The 24,082-nt window shown below is 50.6% G+C and overlaps 2 protein-coding genes across 17 annotated transcripts in view; one reads left to right on the forward strand and one right to left on the reverse strand.

The window, feature by feature from the left end:
- On the forward strand, positions 1-6,666 carry HNRNPAB (heterogeneous nuclear ribonucleoprotein A/B). Of its 2 annotated transcripts, XM_004043117.4 has the most exons (8): positions 1-250; positions 325-556; positions 1,346-1,514; positions 2,235-2,393; positions 2,597-2,728; positions 4,824-4,941; positions 5,625-5,765; positions 6,046-6,666. In XM_004043117.4, exons 2-8 carry the CDS (start codon positions 348-350, stop codon positions 6,114-6,116), a joined length of 999 nt encoding a protein of 332 aa, XP_004043165.1. In that variant the 5' UTR covers positions 1-250; positions 325-347; the 3' UTR covers positions 6,117-6,666. The 2 variants fall into 2 exon arrangements, with proteins under 2 accessions (XP_004043165.1, XP_004043166.1); XM_004043118.4 differs by lacking the exon at positions 5,625-5,765.
- The window catches only part of PHYKPL (5-phosphohydroxy-L-lysine phospho-lyase), a 25,053-nt gene continuing 5,056 nt past the window's right edge, over positions 4,086-24,082 (reverse strand). For 4 of the 15 annotated variants that reach the window (XM_055386425.2, XM_055386418.2, XM_055386421.2 and 1 more), the window contains 10 exons: positions 21,670-21,744; positions 20,957-21,044; positions 20,763-20,879; positions 19,167-19,249; positions 18,670-18,925; positions 10,788-10,942; positions 10,308-10,397; positions 8,476-8,606; positions 7,393-7,473; positions 4,086-4,407 (listed from right to left, as the gene is read on the reverse strand). In XM_055386425.2, the coding sequence (XP_055242400.2) occupies positions 7,424-7,473; positions 8,476-8,606; positions 10,308-10,397; positions 10,788-10,942; positions 18,670-18,925; positions 19,167-19,249; positions 20,763-20,822 (825 nt within the window). In that variant the 5' untranslated portion in view covers positions 20,823-20,879; positions 20,957-21,044; positions 21,670-21,744 and the 3' untranslated portion in view covers positions 4,086-4,407; positions 7,393-7,423. Of the gene's footprint in view, positions 4,408-7,392; positions 7,474-8,475; positions 8,607-9,410; positions 9,527-10,307; positions 10,398-10,787; positions 10,943-18,669; positions 18,926-19,166; positions 19,250-20,762; positions 20,880-20,930; positions 21,045-21,669; positions 21,745-24,082 lie in introns of those variants that run through there. The other 11 variants (XM_031006559.3, XM_063707026.1, XM_055386420.2 and 8 more) reach the window with 10 other exon arrangements.

Genomic DNA, 24,082 nt, shown 5'->3' on the forward strand with positions numbered 1-24,082 from the left:
CCGGCTCCGGCATTATAAAGGGCGCCACGAGTCGGCATTGTCAGGCGGCGGCACCGCGCGGGAGGGAGCTTGGCTGTTGGTCGGTGGGTTCCCGTGCGGCGGCGGCCAAGGAGGAGGAGACACACTTGGAGCAGCTTCGTGGGCTGACTGAGGCGAGGCCTCAGCAGCGTGAGCTTCAGTGCGGCCGAGCCCGCGGCGCCTTCCCCTGCTGGTGGGGACGAGCGGGCCCCGCGGCGTCATCGGCGGCGAGGTGAGCGGCGGCCGGCGGGCGGGAGCTCTGGCGGGAGCCGCGCCGGCCTGACGCGCTGTCGCCGCTGGTTGCAGGAGCCGCCGCGCCTCGGCCTAGCATGTCGGAAGCGGGCGAGGAACAGCCCATGGAGACGACGGGCGCCACCGAGAACGGACATGAGGCCGTCCCCGAAGGCGAGTCGCCGGCCGGGGCTGGCACGGGCGCCGCGGCGGGGGCTGGAGGCGCGACCGCGGCGCCCCCGAGCGGGAATCAGAACGGCGCCGAGGGCGACCAGATCAACGCCAGCAAGAACGAGGAGGACGCGGGGTAGGTGCGGCCGCGGGCGGACGGGGGCGCCGCCTTTGTTCCGGGGCCGCCTTTTGTTGGCGCCACGCGGCGGGGGGAGGGGCGGCGGCCTGGCCCGGGTCGGGGCTGGTGCGGCCCGCGGACTGTCGCCGCTGCGTTCGCGGGCCGGGCCTGGCGCTGCCACTCGCGCTGGAGTTTGCGGGAGTTTGTTGGGTCGACTTTGGCGCCGCCCCGGGGCCGCTCGCGCGCTGCCAGGGCCAAGGCCGGAGCCGGCGCAGGGGCGGGCGGATGGCCCGGAAGAGGGAAAGCGCTCGGACCCGGGGCCCGGCGGCGTCTTGGGCCGCGCCGGGGGCTGCGTGGGCGGAGTTGGCGCGAGCCGGGGCCCGGACCTCCCTCCTCCGCCTCTCCCGGGGGCGGAGTCACGGTCTGAACCCTGGGCGGGCTTGGCCCCCGGAAGCATCGAGTTCCTTGAAACGAGTTCTCAGGAGTTGGTGAAGACGCTGGCCCTTTGCTACATGGTTGTAGAACACATGAATTTCCAGTTATGAGTGGTTAGGACCCATACCCCTGGTGAGGTGGTCCTTTCTTTGCTTCTCACAGGCTGGGGCTGCAGAGCCTTGTTAAGCCTCGTTAGGGTCCTGGTTGAGTTCAATTTGGAGGGTAGTGGAGATTTAACATCCTTCTAAGGTGCTCCTTGCAGACTCTAAGGGTAGCTGTAGACTTCGTGAGAACTTTGCCAGGGCCAGTCCTTTCCAAAATCACAGCTTGCTTACAAGACTTGTTGCCATGTGTCTCACCCTACCATTTCAGAAAAATGTTCGTTGGTGGCCTGAGCTGGGATACTAGCAAAAAAGATTTAAAAGACTATTTTACTAAATTTGGAGAGGTCGTTGACTGTACAATAAAAATGGATCCCAACACTGGACGGTCAAGAGGGTTTGGGTTTATCCTGTTCAAAGATGCAGCCAGTGTGGAGAAGGTAAGCTGGGTACTGGATTTCAGCAGTCTCAGTGGAAACGATTTGAATTCTAAGAGGACACCTTTCTTACAGCATGACTAGTTTGTGTGGTCTGCATGTGATTTGAGTGCTTTGGGCAAAACTCAAAGCCAGCGGTTATGTTCCGGTTTTTGAGGGGATGAAAATACAAATTAAGCTGGGAGTGAGAGAATGTGCTGGAGTGGTTCGGGAAGATTATAGTTGACATTCATTACCTTTTCTGTGCCTATTCTGGGTACGGTGCTAAACATCTGGGAGGATTACAAGAGAGTCCATGATTGGTATGATAGGCTTTTAGCCCCATTTTACAGGACAAAAACCAAAACCCTAAGGCTCAGAAATGTAAGTAGAAGAGGTCACAGCTAGTAGGGAGTGGAGGAGGATTCCTTCCCCTGTGGCCCATCTTCAGCCTATGCTCTGAGTCCCTGCTGCTTTGCTTCTGGAGATGGGCCTCACGCTGGGACTGCTTGGGCAGGAAGAGCATGATCAAAGGCTTAAGTGTGAGGACTGTTTTCTAGGTGTCGAGGTAAACCAGCTGTACTTGAGGTTTGATGAAAATTGGGTTGGGAGGTTAAGCTGGGGTAGAATTTGGAGGGGGTGAAACACATGTTTGTATCTGTACTGGTGTCTTTATGGCTTAGAGAGAAGGGCCTTGTCTGGCTCATGCTGCTGAGTCAGCCTGACCCCTTTCTGTTGGAACAGGTCCTAGATCAGAAGGAGCACAGGCTGGATGGCCGTGTCATTGATCCTAAAAAGGCCATGGCTATGAAGAAGGACCCGGTGAAGAAAATCTTCGTTGGGGGTCTGAATCCTGAAGCCACTGAGGAAAAGATCAGGGAGTACTTTGGCGAGTTTGGGGAGGTGAGTGTGGCTCTGGGAATAGCCCATCAGCTGCCCCTAAGGCTGCCTTCTTTCTGGTCCTTGGTATCCTTGGCTGGCTAGACCCTTCCAGGCAGGGCTTATTTTTCACCCTCTGCCTTCAATGGGGTCTTTTCTCCTGTGAGTCCCCTATATGCTCTGGGGTAGGGAGGTATTGGGCCTGAGTTTGCTTATGCTTTTTGCAGATTGAGGCCATTGAATTGCCAATGGATCCAAAGTTGAACAAAAGACGAGGTTTTGTGTTTATCACCTTTAAAGAAGAAGAACCCGTGAAGAAGGTTCTGGAGAAAAAGTTCCATACTGTCAGTGGAAGCAAGGTAAGGTGTTCCCAGCTCTGCTTGGCCTCCTGTGCTGCTGGAGCTGGCCCCTAGAGGGATGGGTTAGGGGTTGGGCCTCATGCAGGAGCTCTCCAGGTTGGTCAGACTTTACTATTTCTCTGAAGCGTATGCTGCCCTGATTGGGGCAGTGTTCCGATCCTTGAAAGACTTCCCAGGCTGGGAGGACTGCCAATAAACAACACAGGATGTGAGGGAGGCAGGAGAAGGTGGCCTCTGTGAATAGAGCAGGTTGAGTAGCCTCTTTAGCTCCTCATTTAAAGCTAGAGGTGACAGTTCTAGATTCTTGAGTCCAGGGGTATGAAGCCTGCAGTTTAAGGTCTCAGAAGATCCTAGAACTTCTGCAACTCACTGATTCTCCTCTGTGGTGAAGTTTTTCTTACTCCTGAGCCTTTCTACCTCCTTCTACAACACCAAGTCTTTGTCCACTTCCATCCACTTTGAGCACTTTTTTTTTTTTTTTTTTGCTTTGAGAAAGGGTCTTGCTTTGTTGTCCAGGCTGGGGTGCGGTAACACAATCATGGCTCACTGCAACCTTGACCTCATGGGCGGAACGGATCCTCCCATCTCAGCCTCTCGAGTAGCTGGGACCACAGGCACGTACCACCATGCCTGGCTCATATGTTTTTTTAAAGCCTGGTCTCACCATGTTGCCTGGGCTCAAGCCATCCTCTGCCTTGGCCTTGTAAAGTGTTGGGATTACAGGCATGAACTGCCTCACTTGGTCTTCTGGGCACCTCTTTAAGTCAACCCTAAACCCAGGCAAAAATCCTTCCAAAGATCTCCCAGGGTCCTGGCCAGCTTAAATCCAGGGTCAGTTGTGCTTTCAAATGAGTGGATTCATATGCAGGGAGGTGTAGCTCTTCCCCTCCTGAACTCTGGTCAGGGAAAGGGTAGTTCAGGCTTCAAGTTGGCAGTTGGGAGTTGAGGGTGCGGCCTGCAGTGGCAGGGTGTGGCAGGCTCTGTTTCTGAGCAGGAGTTGGCAGCCAGATAAGGTGGGACAGGTGGAACTCCTGGAAGTCTCTATCCTGGCTGGGAGTTTGGGAAGACTGGATTAGGATAGTCTTAAATTTTCTATAAAATGACAGTCTTTGAGGCAGTTAGGGGAAGCAGTAGTTATTACTCCAGTGGACAGTGATAGAGGCCTTTTTCTCTATGTGCTATAATGGGAAATGGGTGGGAAGAGCCTCTAAGGCAGAGTTTAAGTGAAACTACTGGTAGTGAGTCTTAGGAGTAAGTATATTTAGTTTGTTATATTCAGTATTTTTAATTTAGTAGGATAGAATATATCAGATTGCATTATTTTAATTTGCCAATTAAAAGTATGACTGGGACACTGTAAAATGTACTATTTTTAATGGGTGTGCATGTCAGGATTTTCTTTAGAAATACACTGGTCTGGTCTATTTAAGCAGGAGCACTTTAAAGTACCCCACCCTACCCCATTCCACCCCCAGTGGACAGAAAAGAAATTGACTGACTTGAGGGGATGCAGACATCTGGGTTATCCCAACAGACCAGTGGTTAGGAGGAGGGGGTGGGTAAGCATTATGGCCTCAGGCAGGCCCCCCACCCTGAGCCTCTGAAAGCTGACTTTATCTGTAGGAGGGAGGTCAGGCTCGCCTTCTCAATAGCGTGTGTTTGGATGAGATGAGTTTCTTCTGTAAAGAGAAAAAGATGTTAAAACCTCATCGTCTAAGGCCCCTCACCTGAGACGTCTTGTCTGACCCTCTAGCCCAGCAGGACCAAGGTGTGGTGCCTGCTCCCAGCCTGTCCTCTGCTCCCGTGGGCTGCCGTTGGCCCAGTTGCCTGCCTCCATTAGATATGGAGTTGCTCTGGGGCTGAGATGCCCATCTCAAGTGCATTCTGTGGGAAGGGTTCTCTGCTGGAAGGCCTTTGGTTTTAGTTGGGATTCCATGAGGCCAAAGGTGGCCTCCCATACTAGCATACTAGCATATTTTGTTTCTCAGCAAATGGACCTGATCCACCATTTGATGTTTGTCGCAGTGAAGGTCTTTGGGCAGTCACTGCCCTGAGTTTGTCCTACTGGCCTGACCACTGTCCTCTTGACTTTTAGTGTGAGATCAAGGTGGCCCAGCCCAAAGAAGTCTATCAGCAGCAGCAGTATGGCTCTGGGGGCCGTGGAAACCGCAACCGAGGGAACCGAGGCAGCGGAGGTGGTGGTGGAGGTGGAGGTGAGTGGAACCTGGATGAAGATAGGTCCTGTTTCCCTGCCTACATGGAGCCTTCCAAGCCTGTCTTGGGGCTCCCTCTGGTGCTGTGCAGCAGGGGTGGGCAGATTGTGTGAGGTGGGGGACGAACAGGAATAGGAATGGCTCTGGGTCAGGGCTGTATGCTTGAGGCTGTTGCCTGCTGCTGCCCCTTGGAATGGCTTTGGTGCCCAGGGCAGAGAGCGCATTTGTGTTACACTCTGGGGGAGGGGATGTGATGGGTGTCTTGGCTTTGTGGATGTCCTGAGTCTGGTACACCTGTGAGCAGGTAGGCAGAAGGGTGGGTAGGGCAGAGCTGTGCCAGGCATTTATCCCCTTCCATCCCAGGCCCCTCTGACTCCAAAGCCTGAACTGCATCTTTTTAAAGGCTAAGCTGCCAAGGAGAGTGGGAGTGATCAGAGAGTGACTGAGTGAGTGAGCTGCCTTGTTTGCCCCAAGTAAAGTTAGCATCCTGGTCTCTGATCCTCTACTTGGGTCTCTCAGATGCAGGGTTGGGCCCAGGGCCCTATACACCAGAACAGCAGCCCCTTGGCTTCTGCCTGAGTTGCCACAGTAACCCTGCCACCCCAAAGGGCAGGATTTCCTCCATCCTAGCTCCTGCGTATGCTAAATGGTCCACGGGCCCCTGTGCCCTGCTCCCCCCACAGGTCAGAGTCAGAGTTGGAATCAGGGCTACGGCAACTACTGGAACCAGGGCTACGGCTACCAGCAGGGCTACGGGCCTGGCTATGGCGGCTACGACTACTCGCCCTATGGCTATTACGGCTACGGCCCCGGCTACGACTACAGTAAGTAGGAGAGAGGGAGGCCCCATCCGCTCACCCCTCGTCCCCAGGGGAGGCAGGACAGTGTAGGAGCCACTGGCAGCAGGGGCTTTGGAGTCAGACAGGCCTGGCTCAGCCACGGGAGCTACTTGATTTTGAGCCTTAGACTTCGGGGTCTTAGTAACATGAGGAAGGCAATCTCTGCTGTCACGGCTGGTGAGGGTCCTGGGAAGATGCATATCAAGCGCGTGGCACAGGGCAAATGCTTGTAAATAGTAGCTGCTATGGTTGTTCTCGTCCCTAGGTCAGGGTAGTACAAACTACGGCAAGAGCCAGCGACGTGGTGGCCATCAGAATAACTACAAGCCATACTGAGGCGGCAGCAGGAGCGACCAACTGACCGCACACATGCTTTGTTTGGATATGGAGTGAACACAATTATGTACCAAATTTAACTTGGCAAACTTTCTATTGCCTGTCCCATGTGCATCTTATTTAAAATTTCCCCCATGGAAATCACTCTCCTGTTGACTATTTCCAGAGCTCTAGGTGTTTAAGGTGTTTAGGCAGCGTGTGGTGTCTGAGAGGCCATAGCGCCATCATGGGCTGATTTTTATTACCAGGTCCCCCAGAAGCAGCTGGGAGGCTCTGCTTCCTGCTGCCGCTCTGCAGCCTGGACCTGTGGACCCTGGTTGTAAAGAGTAAATTGTATCTTAGGAAACCAGTGTCACCTTTTTTTTCACCTTTTAATTTTATATTATTTGCGTCATACATTTCCTGTAACGGAAGTGTTAATTTTACTGTACTTTTTGGTACCTTTTGGGAATCTAATGTATTGTAAGGTATTTTACACGTGTCCTGATTTTGCCACAACCTGGATATTGAAGCTATCCAAGCTTTTGAAATAAAATTTAAAAACCCCCAAGCCTGGGTGAGTGTGGGATATGCTGTGTGAGACCTCTTGCTCGGGGTGGGGGGGTGGTGCCAGGTGCCCTGGACTTGGGGCTTTCTCCTGCAGCAGACTCTTCCAGCTACAGGCCCAGTTGTGGGGGTATCCTTTAAGGACTGCCCTGCCTAGGACTGAGCCCCCTTCAAAGAAAGGAATGAGAGGGCTATGGGGAGTGAGGATGGGGCAGTGATGAGGGCTTACATTCCCCAGCAGGCATGTCCCCTCTGGGACACCTTGGAACACCAACCTTCTTGGCTGATTGATGAATGAAAAAATGGGATTCTTTACACACTAGGGCAGCGCCAGGGCCATCTGAATTGGGGCACAATAGTGCCCCTCCTGGCTGGTGAAGAAAAGCCTGCTCTGGCAGGGGATGTTTATTGGCTGGATTGGAGCCCAACTCCAGGTCTGGTATTTAGGGCATAAGACTAGGTGGTTACAAGAGGCAAGGGAGGGTTGGGGTTCCACGTGGATACAGCCCCATAGGTTTCAAGGGAGGCTATAGCTGTTCCTGCCATCGAGTGCAAGCTAAGCATTGGAGAATTTCCAGTGTTGAAGAAACTAACCTTTGGGAAGGAGCATCAGTCAGAACAAAAAAATGTCTTAAAAAAAAAAAAAAGGCTCAGCTTGCCGAGGCTGCTTGCTGCTGATGGTAAGGAACCCACTGTGCATCTTTAAGAGTAAGAAGCAAGGCCCACTCACCTGGAGTACACTTAGGCAGAGCAGGGCTGGCTTAGGGCTGGAGCCTCAGCGTTTCACAACTTCTCACCTTCTCTTCCATGTCTGAAAAAGACCACAAAGCGATGCCGACTCAGTCACCTTTCTCTGCTGAAGATGCCCTGTTGACTTCAGTGTCCAAACTGGAGGACAGTTTAGAGATTGGGCCCTCTGGCTATCCACACTCATGTCCCATTCCCCAAAGGGGTGGCAGCAGTTTCCTGAAAAACAAAGCCAGCCCTCAGTTCTCCTGAGATTGGTAGGCTCTGTCCAGGATCCCTAAGCCTGTTCTGTGGCCAGCCTTTGCTCTCCACAAACACTCCTATTCATCATATCCCTACCACTTCCAATTTGTGTCTAGCAGGGATGGGCCTCCCCCAGCTCCAGAGCCCTGGGATTAAGCATGCCTGTGGGTAGCAGTGATCACCCAGAGGTAGGAGGGCACAGGTTGCTTGGCTGGCAGTTCTGATCTCTACTGTGAGATGCAACTGTGCCTATTTAGGGTCTCACTGAGCTGTAAATGGCAACACAACCATGAGATTTCCTTGTAAGTGGATTTAGGGGGAACCCTGGGTTGACCACGACCATCCTAGGTGATGGGGAATGTGGGGTAGAGTTTTCATTTTGCGTTCCGTCAGTCCTCAGTGGTACCAATCTTTCAGCCACTCAGCAGCCTTGTGTGACCTGTCTCATGTACAGAATGAAACTCCTGCCATCTCTACATCCTAGGCTGGCGGTAATGGGGTCTCAACTCCCACTGTAGTTCTTATGGCCTGTTTCTCAGGCCCAGTACTGCTTTGTCCTGCATACATCTGACGCCTGCTCAGGCAGGCTGGGTGGTGGCTCACCTTCCACCTCCTGACAGCCCAGGAAGCTCTCTTAGGTACAGGCAGGAATAGGAGCAGATTGGGCCATGAAAGACCCTCTCTGTTGCTCCCTGCCCTGTCCAGAGGACATGTGCCTCTGCTCTTGGACTCTTGTCCCCTCCCTGTTCCATGCTGGGAGGCTCTAGTTGCTGGCTTCAGGCTGAGTTCTAGAGACATGGCCAAGCTCAGGCTTCAAGCTCACCAGTCAGAATGGCATCCAGCTTTGCCACCACCTGCCGTGCATTGTCCAGGCTGAAGCACATTGGGGGCTTAAACTTCAGGATGTTCCTCCCAGGGCCATCAGTGCTCAGCAAAACGTAGTTCTCCTTCAGCCTGTGAGGACAGGACACCCCTTCACATGGCCTTCAAGGCCTTCCTCAGCCTGGCCTTGGCCGCATGTCCAGTGCTCCAGCCACACTGTCCTCAGAGCCTTCCATGGGCCAGTTCCTGCCAGGTCACTTTACTGGTCACCTCTCCCAGAGTCCTGCGCATCTGGCCCACAGCAGCCTGCTTGGAGTGCACTGCACCTGGCCCTGAGCCTGCTGCCCTGCAGAACAGGCACCTTGCCTCACCTAACCCTGGAGCCACAGTCCAAGCCAAGAATGAATGGCCACAGGGAAACACCAGACTGCAAGAGTCACCTGCACTCTCTGGTTTTCTGTGTGGTTTACGTGATGTATATTGTTTCCTTATATAGAGAATGTCCAACATTGCAGTTGGTGTAATGAGCTCCATGTGCCCCTCACCAGCTTCAGGCATCTTCCTGCCCTGTCTTCCGGGTTATCTTACAATTCCAGTTTAAAATGTCCAATTATTCTTAGGAAGATGGCTTTATCTTAACATCATTTGTAGCTAATAATCACTTTTAGTCCACAGTCTAACCTCATCTCTGAGATGAGGGGTCTGCATGATTGTGTTTATATTCTTTGATCATTGTTCCCCTTCTTTTGTAAACCTTGTTATTTTTATTTCTTGGGGGTGGGGAGTCTGCCTTCTGGTTTCATTTTCCTGTCCCAGTCTTTCTGGCACTGACCATGGCCATGCCAGAAAGAACAGGGCTTGGACTTTGGAGTTATTGACGGCCCTGGGGCCAGATCTAGCTCTTGCCACCTAGCAGGGTAACTGCAGGTGACTTACCCATTTCCTCACTGAACTGGAAAAGCACCCCCAGGGTATTGTGAGACGAAAGAGCGGGCTGAACTTGGGATCTGTTTCCTTCCATGCCACCTGACCATTCCGAATCCCTGAGGCTCCTGGGAGGGGGGTAGGAGTAAGCTGGGGATGTGACTGACAGCAGAGAGAAGGCAGGGACCAGGAAAGGCCAAGTTCACATACAGCACAGAGATTTACATCAATACCACGCGTGTCTCACAATTTGAATAAGGACACGTCAAATACCAGAAGAGCTTTCCATGGTGGGCGTGGGGGAAGGGGTAGGCCTGGGGAATGGAGATAAAAGGGAATAATAATTCAACTAGAAGGAGAAGAAGTCCTGAGGACTTGGGGTCCAAGTGAAAGGACAAGCAAACCAGGGCAGTGGAACCGGTAGAGTCTGAGTTCTGAGACACCCCCGACCCAGCTTAGGAGCAGGAGTCTTGTCCATCCCAACCACCGGTCGTGCGGCATGGGAACCCTGAGTCTAGTGCTGCCACAGCTCCCTGGTGTGAATAGAGAAGGTGTTTCCCTTCCCCAGGCCAAGGTGGCATTAGGGGTTCCTGGGTCTGAGTGCCCTGCTAGCTTGGGCATTCTAGGCAGAGGTGCTGCTCTGGTCTGAGAATAGCCTGTGTCTCATCTGCAGCCTTTGTAGTCAGGCACTGGGTACAGAACTGCTAACACCACTTATCTCTGTCCTCAGCTGATAGGATCAACTGTCCCCCAACAACCGCCCCCACCCGCCAGCCCCAGCCCTCTTTCAGTCAAGTCTGTGGCCCAGAGTGCCGGGGGTGCAGATGAGGCTCCTTTCCACTGGCCCTGCAAAGAGGTACCTGTGGTGTCTCCTACTCCAGGAAGCAACTTGTTTCAAGAAGAAAATACCTTGATACCAAGTAGGCAGCCTCTTCAGTTGCTGGTGTCCTTGTGGCCTCATCTTTGATCAGATCCACACCAATGAAGAGCCCAACACCCCTGCAAGGGAAGGTGACGACATCTCAGGAGGCCAGGCCTGAGGGGCCAGGGTGCTGGCCTCAGCCTCTGGGCTCCTACCTGTGCCTCCTGGGGGGGCTGAGTGCAGGAGGCACCTTCAGAAGGTGGTAAGAATAGTTTCAGGGAATAACTGGGCTGGGAGAGATCTTTGGTGTGGACAGAGGAGAGAGGCTCAGGGGTAGCTAGGGATCAGGTCATGTCCTAGCTTTCTCCTCCCCAGGAGAGCCGTTTTGGGCAATAGCACCTCTCAGTGTCTCAGTTCCTCTTGAGAGTGGACATAACCCCACCATCCCAGGTTGTTAGGAGGTGAAGAAAATGGTACCACACTGGGCCTTGGCAGGTGGGTGGTGACTGCTGCCCCCAGAGCCTCACCTGACATCCCCGACGATGGGATGTTTGATTTTTTGCTGCCCGAGGAGCTCCATCAGGAAGCTGCCTACACTGGTGGCATGATCCTGGAGCTGCTCCTTCTCCAAGACATTCAGGACAGCCAGCCCCACAGCGCAGGACACTGGGCTGCCCCCAAACTGAGCCAGGGACAAAGAACATGTCAGATGCCCTGGCAGAGTGGGCCATGCCCCAGAGTGAGGGTGAGGCAGAAGAACTGCCACACGTGTTCCAAGGCCAGTGGCAAGAGCACAGGCCCCAAACCCCTTAGGGCACACAGTCCTCAGCAGTAGTAAGTGGGGTTCAACTGGGGCCTAGTCCTCAGCAGTAGTAAATGGGGTTTAACATGGGCTGTCCTGGCTTTCCAGGACCTAATGTGACTGCAACCCAGGTCAGGTATCCCTGAAGTACAGTAGGAGCCCCTAGAAGATACAGAATCAGAGGAGAGGGTGTCCTGTTTGTTCCCACAGGGCTAGTCTCTACCAAGAGAGGCTTTAAGACCCCATCTCCTGGGCCCGGACCCAGAGGACTGGATTAGGCACTTCCTCCTTGAAGGAGAGTGAGCGCAGCACGCCAAGCCCCACCCAGGAAAAGCTGCTTCACACACACCTGGAGGTCTCTGGCTCCTTTCCCTCGCCCACCCTGTCCTCGTCCTGCAGGTATCTGAGTGGAGACCTGTATTTTAGAGGGTCACGAGCAAGGCGTCTCCTGCAGACCATGTTTTCGTTTTTAAACTACATCTTTAAAAACATCAGCTCTGTTGAGGTATAATTTACATATAAACTGTGTTTAAAGTATAAAGTTCAACGTGAGGTGACAAATGTATGTACCTGTGTAACCTCCCTCGCAGTGAAGTTACAGAACATTTTCATCACTTCCTGTGCAACCGTCCCGCTACTACTGGACCCAGGCAACCACTGATCTGCTTTCTGTTACTATGAGATGGCTACAGGGGGCTTTGAAAGGCTGTGACGTACTCCTGGGAGTCTAGAAGGCCATTCATATGCATAGGGATGTGCTTATGCCCAGTGCTGTGTGCATGTTCAGGTAAGATCTAGAAAGCCCTAAGCTCTCACCACTGGCTACCTTGAGGCTCTGCAGAATGAGGAAGTAAAGTCTAAGGCAGTTATAAACTCTTGGCCTCCCAAGAGGCCTCCCAACTAGCTGGGACTATAGGTGCATGCCACCACATCTGGCTAATTTTTGTATTTTTAGTAGAGACGGAGTTTCACCGTGTTGGCCAGGCTGGTCTTAAACCCCTGACCTCAAGTGATCCGCCCACCTCAGCCTCCCAAAGTGCTAGGAAATTACAGGCGTGAGCCACTGCGCCTGGCAACAGCAGATTTAAGCCGGCTGATGAAAGAATCAGTGAAAAAAAAAATGTCAGCCAGCTGCGGTGACTCACACCTGTAATCCCCGCACTTTGGGAGGCTGAGGCGGGTGGATCATGAGGTCAGGAGATCGAGACCATCCTGGCTAACATGGTGAAACCCCGTCTGTACTAAAAATACAAAAGATTAGCTGGGCATCATGGCAGGCGCCTGTAATCCCAGCTACTCGGGAGGCTGAGGCAGGAGAATGGAGTGAACCCGGGAGGCGGAGCTTTGCAGTGAGCCGAGATCACGCTACTGCACTCCAGCCTGGGCGACAGAGCGAGACTCCGTCTCAGGAAAAAAAAAAAAAAGTCAATTGAGATTGTCCAGTCTGAAGACCAGAAAGAAAAAGGAATAAAGAAAAACAGAGTCATATAGACCCAAGGACACAAGCATACCAACATGCAAATGAGTGTCCCAGAAGGAGAGGAAAGGGGCAGAACAAATATGAAAACGTTAAAAACCCTATATAACTTGCAGTGAATTGAATGTTTGTGTCTCTCCCAATTCATGTGTTGAAATCCTAACCTCCAATGTGATGGTATTAAGAGGTGGGGCCTTTAGGTTATTAGGTCACAAGAATAGAGCCTTCATGAAGGCGAATACGGTTTTCTAAAAGAGATCCCAGAGAGCGCTCACCCTTTCGACAATATGAGGTACAGCGAGAAGCTGGCTGTCAGCAACCCGGAAGAGAACTCTCACCAGAACCCCAACCATGCTGGTGCCCTGATCTTAGATTTGCAGCCTTCCGAACAGTGAGAAATCTGTTTATAACCCACCCAGTCTATGGTATTTTGTTATAGTTATAGCATCTTGAACTCACTAAAACATAACTTTTAAAGAAGTTAAAGCAGCAGTTAAATATCTTCCCACAAAACACAAGGCCCAGATGGCTTTATAGGTGAGTTTTTACCTTCAAAGGACAGATCATCCCAATTTTATGTAAAAGAAAAAGAAGAAATATTTCCCAATTTATTCTATAAGGTTAGTAGGACCCAGTTACCAAAACCCAAGGTATAAGAAAAAAATTTGAGCCAACATTTTACTCCTGAAAATAGAGGCCAAATTCACAAACAAAATAGAATGCAATAATATATAAAAATGATAATATACCATACCCAAGTTTCATTTGTCCCAGGTCTGCAAAGATTAATATTAGAAAAGCCATAAATATAATTCACCATGATAACAAATTAAAAGAGAAAAAGTATTACTTTATTACGTGCATAAAAAGAACAGGATAAAATTCAATTCCTATTCATAGTAAAATCTCACAGTAAGTTAAGTAACAGGAGATTTTCTTAACCTGATTAAGAACATATAGTAAAAATCTAATCTAGGCCGGGTGCAATGGCTCATACCTGTATAATCCCAGCACTTTGGGAGGCCAAGGCTGGCAGATCACTTGAGGCCAGGAGTTCAAGATCAGCCTGGCCAACGTGGCGAAACCCCATCTCTACTAAAAATGCAATAAACAAGTAGGGCATGGTGGCACATGTCCGTAATCCCAGCTACTCAGGAATTGGTGGCATAAGAATTGCTTGAACCCGGGCGGTGGAGGCTGCAGTGAGCCAAGATCATGCCATTGCACTCCAGCCTGGGTGACAGAGTGAGACTCCATCTCAAAACAAACAAACAAAAAAGTATATATATATGTGTGTGTATGTATGTGTGTGTGTATATATACATATATATATGGTAAAAATCTAGAAGAAACATCATCCTAAGTGGACAAATAAGCATTCCCATAAACTGGACAAGTACAAGGCAAGCACTGTCACTGCCTGTATTCAACTATCTGCTGGAAGTCTCTCACCCAGTGTAATATGACAGCTACCATTATTTGGAGATGATATAATTGTTTACATAGACAAAAAACAACCAAAAAAAGTCTGCCTATGAATTATTAGAAATAATAGAGTTTAGCAAGGGGATAGATGTAAGATTAGTATAAGAAAGTATTTTATACATCAGCTGCAAACAATAGATATATAAAGACAACACCATTCATGATAAAACTATCAAATATCTAGGACTAAATCTAATGGTGTGCAAGATCTTTATAAGGAAAATTACAAAACATAAATATACCATATTCATGGATAGGAAAAGGAATATTGTAAAGAAATCAGTTCTCCTCGGCCTGGTGTGGTGGCTCATGCCTGTAATCTCAGCATGTTGGAAGGCTGAGGTGGGTGGATCACGAGGTCAGGAGATGGAGACCATCCTGGCTAAGACAGTGAAATCCCATCTCTACAAAAAGTACAAAAAACAAGCCAGGCATGGTGGTGGGCGCCTGTAATCCCAGCTACTCAGGAGGCTGAGGCAGGAGAATCGCTTGAATCCGGGAGGCAGAGGTTGCAGTGAGCTGAGATCGTGCTACTGTACTCCAGCCTGGGTGACAAAGCGAGACTCCATCTCAAAATAAAAAAAATAAAAAAAAAAAAAGAAATCAATCTCCTCAAACTGATCTAAAGATAAAGCAATTTCCCTATCAGAATCCCAGCAGAGTTTTTCATAAAATGTTTAAAGGTAACTCTAAAATTTAAATGAAAGAGAAAAGGGACAGGAATAGTCACAGGTGAAAGGGGACTTTTTCTACAAGATACCAGAACCTATTATGAATGTAAAACCTATTATGAAGCTCTAGTAATAATGTGGTACATGAACAGTAATCTGACCAAAACTGACCAAAAAAGTATAAAAGCCCTGAAACAGATCTTCTCATGTGTGAACTTTGGTTACCTAACAGAAGTGGCATGTAAGATTAATGAACAAAGGGAGCAGCAAAAGATTTTTGAAACAAGAAAAGGAGGCCGGGCGTAGTGGCTCACACCTGTAATCTCAGCACTTTGGGAGGCCGAGGCGGGGGAATCATGAGGTCAGGAGATCGAGACCATCCTGGCTAACATGGTGAAACCCCGTCTCTACTAAAAATACAAAAAATTAGCTGGGCGTGGTGGTGGGTGCCTGTAGTCCCAGCTACTCGGGAGGCTGAGGCAAGAGAATGGCGTGAACCCAGGAGGTGGAGCTTCCAGTGAGCCGAGATTGTGCCACTGCACTCCAGCCTGGGCGACAGAGCAAGACTCCGTCTCAAAAAACAAAAAAAAGTAAAGGAAAACACTGTAGTATGACATGCACAAAGGATGTAATTGGACTCCTGATTCACATCATGTACAAAAATAAACTCCAGATGGATTAAGGACCTATATGTCAAAACAAAATGTTAAAAGACTTAAGAGGAAACATAAATGAATATATCTTATAACTTGGAGTAGGGAGAGATATCTTAAACAATATATGAAAAACACTGTCTATAAAACAAAATGATAGAGTTGACAATGTTAAAATTTAAAACTTTATAAATATGTAAAGGGAGTGAAGACAGGTTATAAACTGGATGAACATATTCACAAATACACAATAGACAAGGGATTAGCATAACAGATAGATATGTATGTGTTGGTATACACACACAAACAGACACACACATATAAAAACAGACACAAAACTCCCACAAATAAAATTAAGCACTGGTAACTCAATAAAAAAAATGGGCAAAAGACACAAAAGACACAAATAGGCATTTCTTTTTTTTTTTTTCTTTGAGATGAAGTCTCGCTGTTGCCCAGGCTGGAGTGCAGTGGCGCAATCTCGGCTCACTGCAAGCTCCGCCTCCCGGGTTCACGCCATTCTCCTGCCTCAGCCTCCCGAGTAGCTGGGACTACAGGTGCCCACCACCACGCCCGGCTAATTTTTTCTATTTTTTAGTAGAGATGGGGTTTCACCGTGTTAGCCAGGATGGTCTCGATCTCCTGACCTCGTGATCCGCCCACTTCGGCTTCCCAAAGTGCTGGGATTACAGGTGTGAGCCACCGCGCCCAACCACAAATGGGCATTTCATTGAAGAGCAAACAAATGGTCAATAAACATATGAAGAGATACTTCAAGTAATCTGAAATCAGGGAATGGCATATCAAGACCACACAAGCTACTGTTTTATGCTCCACTTGGCCGGCAAAAATTAAAAGGCACTGAAGAAGATATAGGCCAGGTGCAGTGGCTCATGCCTTGTAATCCCAGCATTTTGGGAGGCCGAGGTGGGCCGATCGCTTGAGCTCAGGAGTTTCAGACCAGCCTGGGCAACATGGTGAAACTCCATCTGTACCAAAAATACAAAAAATTAGCTGGGCATGGTGGCATGCACCGGTGGTCCCAGGTACTCGGCAGGCTGAAGTGGGAGGATCACTTGAGCTCTGGAAGTAAAGGCTGCAGTGAGCTGAGATCGCGTCACTGCACTCCAGCCTGGGTGACAGAGTGAGACCCCGTTTCAAAAAAAAAAAAAAGAAGAATGCCGGATGCAGTGGCTCATGCCTGTAATCCCAGTGCTTTGGGAGGCTGAGGCGGGCGGACTACCTGAGGTCAGGAGTTCAAGAGCAGCCTGACCAACATGGAGAAACCCCATCTCTACTAAAAATACAAAATTACCCAGGTGTGGCGCATGCCTGTAATCCCAGCTACTGGGGAGGTTGAGGCAGGAGAGTTGCTTGAACCCGGGAGGCAGAGGTTGCAGTGAGCCAAGATCGCGCCACAGCACTCCAGCCTGGGCAACAAGAGCAAAACTCTGTCTCAAGAAAACAAAAACAAAAAAGGATATACACTATATACACTACTGGTGGGGTGTTAACTTGTGAACTACTTTAGAAAACAAATGTCATTATCTTTTGAAATGAAGGGTAAACACATACCATATGAGCCAGCAATTCCACCCTCAGGTACAGTCCTAAGAAAAACTCTTGCTACATGTACAACAGAGACTTATGAAAACTGTTCAAAGCAGCACTGTTCATAATTGCAAACAAAACAAAACAAAACAAAAAAAAGATGGAACGACCTCAAAGCACAGCAATAGTAATGGATGACTGAACTGTGGTACATTTATACAAAGATTATAAAGCAGTCAAAGCAAATGAACTTCAGTGACAGGCAACAGGGAGGATTCTTAGTGATATGTTAGTAGAAAAAAAAATCCCCAGAGTATATACAGCATGATAGACTTCATATAAAGTCAAATTAACAACTAAATAATATGGGATTGAGAGTGATGGTTACCATGGTTATTCAGAGTGATGGGTGGAGGAGGCAACAAGAGGGAATTGGGGGGAACATCTGGAGAGATACATGATATTATCAAGGTCTAAGCTTTCATTAGGGATGCTGGCTTCCCAGGTGCTTAGAACATTAATAAAGGTTAACTGAATAACTAGAAGAGGGCTATGCACAGACAGATGTTGAGAGTCTTCCATGAACCAAGGATTCTATCTAATTATGTACACTTGAGGATCAAGTAAAACAAAGAAATAAACAAAAGTCAGGATGCTGCTCCACTGGGCCTTTGTTGTTCCCCTTACACAACCCACTTGATTTCCTGCTCAGCCTTCCAGACTGAGATCTGGTCTTGCCTTCTCTATGAAGCCTCTACTGCTTGTCCCACAGCTCTTCACCCACCTCTTGCCTGGGATGTCCTTTGTGCTCTCACAGCACCGTGAACACACTACTTCCACTCATCCTCCACGCTGTCATGACCATGTGTCTGTGAGCCTGTCTTTCCCCGACAGTGAGCTTCTCTGAGGCTCTATGTGTCACATGGACAGAGTGATGATTTTTGGCTGAATGCACCAAAGTGTCACTTCCCTCACCCCTAAGGACATTATCTTGCCTTATCTATCTTGCCAAATCCTGACATGTTTCAGTCCCCAATTCAAACTGGCTCTTTTTGAGGAACTTACAGTGAATTCTCAACCCCCTCTGTCCCTGCCCTTCCTCCTCTGGGCCTCCTCCTCTCCTCCCTGGATCAGTCTGCCTTCCTCCAGTTCTTTCTCCACACTGAGCACCAGAGATCTTTCCAAAGAGTACTCTCTCCGGGATTAAAACCCTCCTGTGGCCCTCACTCTTCAAGATCAGTGAGACTCCTCAGCTCTTTCCTGTGGGGCTCCTGCTGCCGTCCTCTCACCTACCCTGCAACTGCTGCCTCAGGGCCACTGAATATGCCATGTGTCAGCTTCACTCAGGGAAAGCTCTTGACCCTGTACCCCAAAGACAGGGAGCCACTGCAATGCGAACTCTGCTCCAAGATCATGTGTTACCCAAGCACACCACACTCCTCACAACTCTTAACCAGCTCAAGTTCCAGCACCTGACACAGGGCCTGGCACAGGATGGGTGGCATCTGCTGAAAGGAAGACAGGGACTTGTATTTTTGTATATATTTTATAAGACATGGTCCCTTGTGACAGCTTTTGGATTGACACTAATTTTAAAAGATGTTTTATGTTTTCTTACCTGACCTGGCTATAATCTCCTTAAGGACAGCATCTTGGAAGCGTGTGCTGGGCACAGTGCTAGCCCTGTAGCCTTTGCTGACTAAGGACAGGCTGATCACCGGGGGCCTATCAGAACGCATGTTGCTCCCTTGACTTAGAGCCATCACTCACCGTGTTGAAGTACTCAACGCCGGTGGCTTCAAATGCCCTCGCCACAGGCTGGGTTGCGGCCACGCAGGCAACAGGGTGGCCATTGCCAATGGACTTGCCCATGGTGACGATGTCAGGGACGAAGTCTTTTCCCTGGAGCTGGAAGGCCCAGAAGTGCTTGCCTACCCGGCCAAAGCCAACCTGGATCTCATCTGCAACAAAGACCCCTCCGGCCTTGCGGATGTGCCTGTGGCAGAGGAGATGACTGACACGGGGGCTGTGGTTGAGAGGGATAAGATCAGGACCCAGGAGGTCTCGGGGCTTTGCACCCTGGCTCTGCCAGCAGTAAGGTGGGGACCTTGGGCAATGGCTGGCCTTCTCTGGGCCATTATTTCTTTAAGGGCTTTGTCTCAAAATTCTGGCAGTCAGGACAGGCTGAGGTTGGGATTTGGACCAGAGGTTGGAAAACCTCATTAGACCCCTGCCCTCCCTAGGGCAGACCCCGCCCACCTACTCACTCTGCCACTTGGGAGAAGTAGCCAGCAGGGGGAATGATCTGCCCTCCCACACTGGGCAGAGACTCAGCGAAGAAGGCTGCAATCTGTGAAGAGATGGACATTGGGAACACAACCATGGGGTTGTGCAGTGACCGGCTTAGCGTGCCCTGCTAGTGCTGGCTTAGTCCAAGCAAGACAAGTCACCATCAGTGCTGCACCCCTACTTTGGGTTCCATGTTACATCTGAAGGTTCGTGACTCAGTTTTCTCTCAGGCCTCCAGCCAACTCTTACCACCTGGATGCCTCCAGGCCCCTAGTACTTGGCATGCCCCAAACTACATGCACTGATTTTTCCACCATAAGCCAGTTCCTTCCCTGTCCCCCATTTTTGATCCACGCCTCCTCCCTCAACCCATCAGTCAGCACTGCCCAAGGATTCTACCTCAGCCCCCTCTCTAAACCTACTCCTTGCCCTCTGCCTGGACAGGCCTGCCTCCTGCAGATTTGCCTGTTTCTTCCTTGGACTCCTGCAGAGGTCTTCTAACTGAATGCCTTTTCCAGTCCATCCTCCACATGCCCACCAGGGTGATGATGCCTCAACCCAGAGAACTGAGCATGTCACTGTTGTTTAAAACCCCTCAGTGACCCCTTCTGCATATGGCAATGATTTCCCAACCGTATTCTGCCTTACAGGTGGGAGGGCAGGGCCAATGGGATGGGATACTGGTCCCCCACACCTGTTGCAATCAGAGCAATCTCCTTTTTTAGGTTTTATAGAAGTGGTCGCAGAGCACCTGAAACACACAGGCAAGGCTTCCCTGGTCGGGTTCTGCTAACCTTTCTGGCCCCACAGGCTGCCTTTCTATGTCGTACCTCCTGTGTCTGGCTCTGTCACTCCTTCAGTGAAGCCTTCGGAGAGCCCTCACCTGTCGCCAACAGTCTTCCCTCTGTTGTCACCGTAGGTAACACACCTCTCTCTCCTACGTCTGCGCCTCCACTCCATCTCCACCATACTGCCCCTGTCAAGCCTCCCCACAGCTCACTTGGGGCCTACTGGCCACTTCATGGTCACCTGACCTCAAGCTGCCCCATTCAAATCTATCCTCCACAGAGCCCTGAAGTCAGAGAGCAGCCCCGGCCCCAGCTCTTAGCGCTCTCCTGCTTAAGACTCTGGTGGTTCCCGGGGGCCTCCAGGGCAGAACTGCAGCTGCCCAGCATAGTTCTGGTGCCCTCTGGCATGTGGACCCTGCCTGCCTCTCCAGGATCAGCTCCTGGCCACACATTCACATGGTTCCTCAGCCACCCAGTGGGATGCCCTTCCTCTGCTACTCCCCACCCCACCTGGAGTGGCTGACCCCCACTGTGCCAGAGAGCACCCCCTCCAAGGACCCCACTTGGTACCTCCCAAGGCCTGCTCAGGCTCTGGCTGGCTACCACGCCCATGCTAGGCCGTGCACTCGGACTCTCTGCTGAGCCCAAACTGCCCCTATCCCGGATTCCTGGAGGGCGGGGCCTCGTTTGGTTTTCTCTCTGGGTTCCCAGCATCTAGCACAGTGGTGGTGACAATGGAGGTAACATTCACTGTTGGCTGGATTGGACAGGCGCAGACATGGTTACCTTCCTGCCCTTCTCCTGTGCACTGCTGACCACACGTTTCACCTCGTTGGCATAGGCCATAGCTGGGTTGGGGTGGTCCTCCCGGTAGGGGCCCCGGTAGGTGTCTGGGAGAGGTGCCTGTGGGGAGTGACAGCGCCATGTTATCCGGGCTTGGGGACAGGCACCGACCTGTTGTTGAGTTGGGCAGTGCATACCACGTGGACCCACTCCTTCTGGCCATCCAGGTTGCGGAACTTGTAGGGACTGATGTCAATCAGGGAGCTCAGGTGGCCGTGATACGCACTGGGGAGGAGAAGGGAGGGTAGGCTCGGGTCCGGGCAGCACCTACTCCCTGGCCCAGTCTGACCATCGTCTCCCCACCCCTGAAGACACACAGGGGAGGCCAACTTTCCTGACAGAGCCCCCAAGTTCTTGGGCTGGGAAAGAGCACAAACTTTGGAGTCAGCAACACTTCTTGCAAGACTGCTGACTGGCTATGTGACAGCACCTCATCATTTAATCTCTCTCGGTTGTTTTCTCTGCTGTGAAATGGGGTGGGAGTTCCTCCTTCTGGTTTATAATGAATCTTAAATGTGTTGATATTGTCAGCCTCGGCTTTGTGCACATCACATACTCAATTCATGGGAGCTACTGCTGGGGTAGTTTGAACATGTACAATGTTGTGGGACCACCTTTGAGTCTCTTACAAAGTGCACTCTGCTCCCCAGAGCTGCCTTCCCAGAATGGTGGCCCAGGGTGACAGAGCCTCTGGGAGGTCTCAGGCCTGGTCCTCTGCCTGCCACGCTTGTCTTCAGTAGCCCAGGCCCCTTATCCTCCCTGCCTAAGGCACCCAGAGTCAGTCTCACGGATCACCAAGAAGCCTATGGGCCAGGCTTCTGGGAACGGTAGGGCTGTGAGTTGCACTTACTGATCTAATACCACCACGTCCTGGTGTCCCGTGTAGTGGCGAGCCAGCCTCAGGGCCAGGTCATTGGCTTCTGACCTATGACCGAAAAGGTGGGCATGACTGAGAGAGTAGTCTAAGAGCTTCCCAGAGAGAAATGCTGAGGGCAGGAGGACCCTTCCAGCAGCAAGAAGATTCTCAGGACATCAACTAGTCAGTCACTTGCTTGTTTGTTTGGTATATATCAAATGCCTCCTCTGTACTAGAAGCTGGGGGAAAAAGAGTAGGTAAAACAGACATGGCCTTGGCCCTTCTGGAATTTACATTCTCATATGTGTCATGAAAGTTGTTTGGAAAAAACTCAAGCCATTGTTTTTCCTCTGCTATCACACTACAACAATCAACACAGAAGACTTCTGTGACTCCAAAAAATATGTAAGGATGTCTCCCCACCAGCAGGCAAGCAATCAGTTCTGCCACGGACACCAGCTGGGTGTCCTCCAATTCAATTCCAACACTATCTACCTAGAGACAGCATCAGATCCCACAGCATGAGGGCTCAATGCCCAAGCTGCCCCACAGCCCCCTGGGCACCAGTAGCAAGTCTGGGCCTCTGGAACTTCTTTTTTTGCAGAGATGGGGTCTCACTATATTGCCCAAACTGGGGGCTCAAGCATTCCTCCCACCTCAGCCTCAAAGTATTGGAATTATAGGCATGAGCCACCATGCTGGCCACCTTTGGAACTTCTTTTTTTTTTTGAGACAGTCTCGCTCTGTTGCCCGGGCTGGAGTGCAGTGGCGCAATCTCGGCTCACTGCAGCCTCTGCCTCTCAGGCTCAAGCAATTCTCCTGCTTCAGCCTCCCAAGTAGCTGGGATTACAGGCGCCCACCACGACGCCCAGCTAATTTTTTGTATTTTTAGTAGAGACAGGGTTTCACCATGTTGGCTAGGCTGGTCTCAAACTCCTGATCCACCTGCCTCGGCCTCCCAAAGTGCTGGGATTACAGGCGTGAACCACCGCGCCCGGCCGACCTTTGGAACTTCAAGTTGAGGTTCCCACAATTCCCTCTGTAGGTTCAATTTGCTGGAGTGGCTCACAAAACTAAGGGAAATACATTTGCTGGTTTATTATAAAGGATATTACAAAAGATACAGATAAAGAGATGCATAGGGTGAGGTATGAAGGAAGGGCATGGAGCTTCCTGTGCCCTCCCTGGGCGCACCACCCTTCTAGAACCTCTGTATGTTCAGTTATCTGGAAGCTCTCTGAATCCAGTCCCCTTGGTTTTTATGGAAGCTTCATGACAGCAGTATTCCTTCTAGCAGGATATGGGGTGGGACCCTCTCTGGAATGAGTTTTATGACCCACCATCAGAAAGGTGGGGAAGATTAGAGTCCTGTCTTGGGCAGGTAAAAGGAAGGGCAGGAGGTTAGAGTGATTGTCTCCTGAGGCCTGACACACCCAATGTTGTAACAAAAGAGTGTAACAAGGGCTGTGGGAGTTATGAGCCAGGAACTGTGGACGAAAATGAATGCGTGTGTTTGTATATATGTGTGTCTGTGTATTTATATATATATGTGTGTATATACAAATACACACACACACACGCCACCACAAAGCCAAAAACGAAAAAGTGATCATTTTTCTAAATGCTGCGATGGATGCCCTGGGAGAGCGAGCCAGAGGGGGCATGTTTATGGGCTGAGCTGCACACCCCCCACCCCCTATTTATGTGTTGAACCCCTAATCCCCAGTAGCTCGGAATGGCCCATATGTGAACGGATGTGGAGGTAAGAGAGGTGATTACATTAAAATGAGGCCGTCAGGGGGCCCCTCATCCAATCTAACCAGTGTCCTTATAAGAGAAAATCTGGACACACAAAGAGACACCAGGGACACCTGCACTCAGAAGACCAACCAGGGCCATCTCCAAGCCAAGGAGAGAGGCCTTAGAAGAAACCAACCCTGCGAACACCTTGGTCTTGGACTTCCAGCCTCCAGGACTGTGAGAAAATAAATGTCTTTTGTTTAAGCCACTCAGTCTCTGGTATTTTCTTATGACAGCCAGAGCAGACCAACACAGAGGGTCAGGGGAAGCGTCTATGGGGAGGTGACTCGGGTACTGAGTCTTGAGGGAGAAGTTTCCAGGCAGATGGAGCAGCACGCACCAAGGCCTTGTGAAGGAAAAGAGCTCAGTGTGCTCCGGGAACCAGGAGAAGATGAGGGAGGCCAGGGCCTAAGGAGGGCAGGGTAGGAGAGGAAGTGGGGAGACATGCAGGGGACATGTGCACAGGGCTGGGAAAGAGCCTGAGTTTTCTTCTCAGTGCCACGTGAAGCCACCGAAGAGTTTTAATGAGAAAAGGGACATGAGTCAGCTCCTATTTTAGGAGGTGGCCTCTAGCTGTGTCTAATGGAGTTGACAAGAATAAAAGTAG

Source organism: Gorilla gorilla, chromosome 4, assembly GCF_029281585.2.
Source record: "Gorilla gorilla gorilla isolate KB3781 chromosome 4, NHGRI_mGorGor1-v2.1_pri, whole genome shotgun sequence".
Lineage (NCBI taxonomy): Eukaryota > Metazoa > Chordata > Mammalia > Primates > Hominidae > Gorilla > Gorilla gorilla.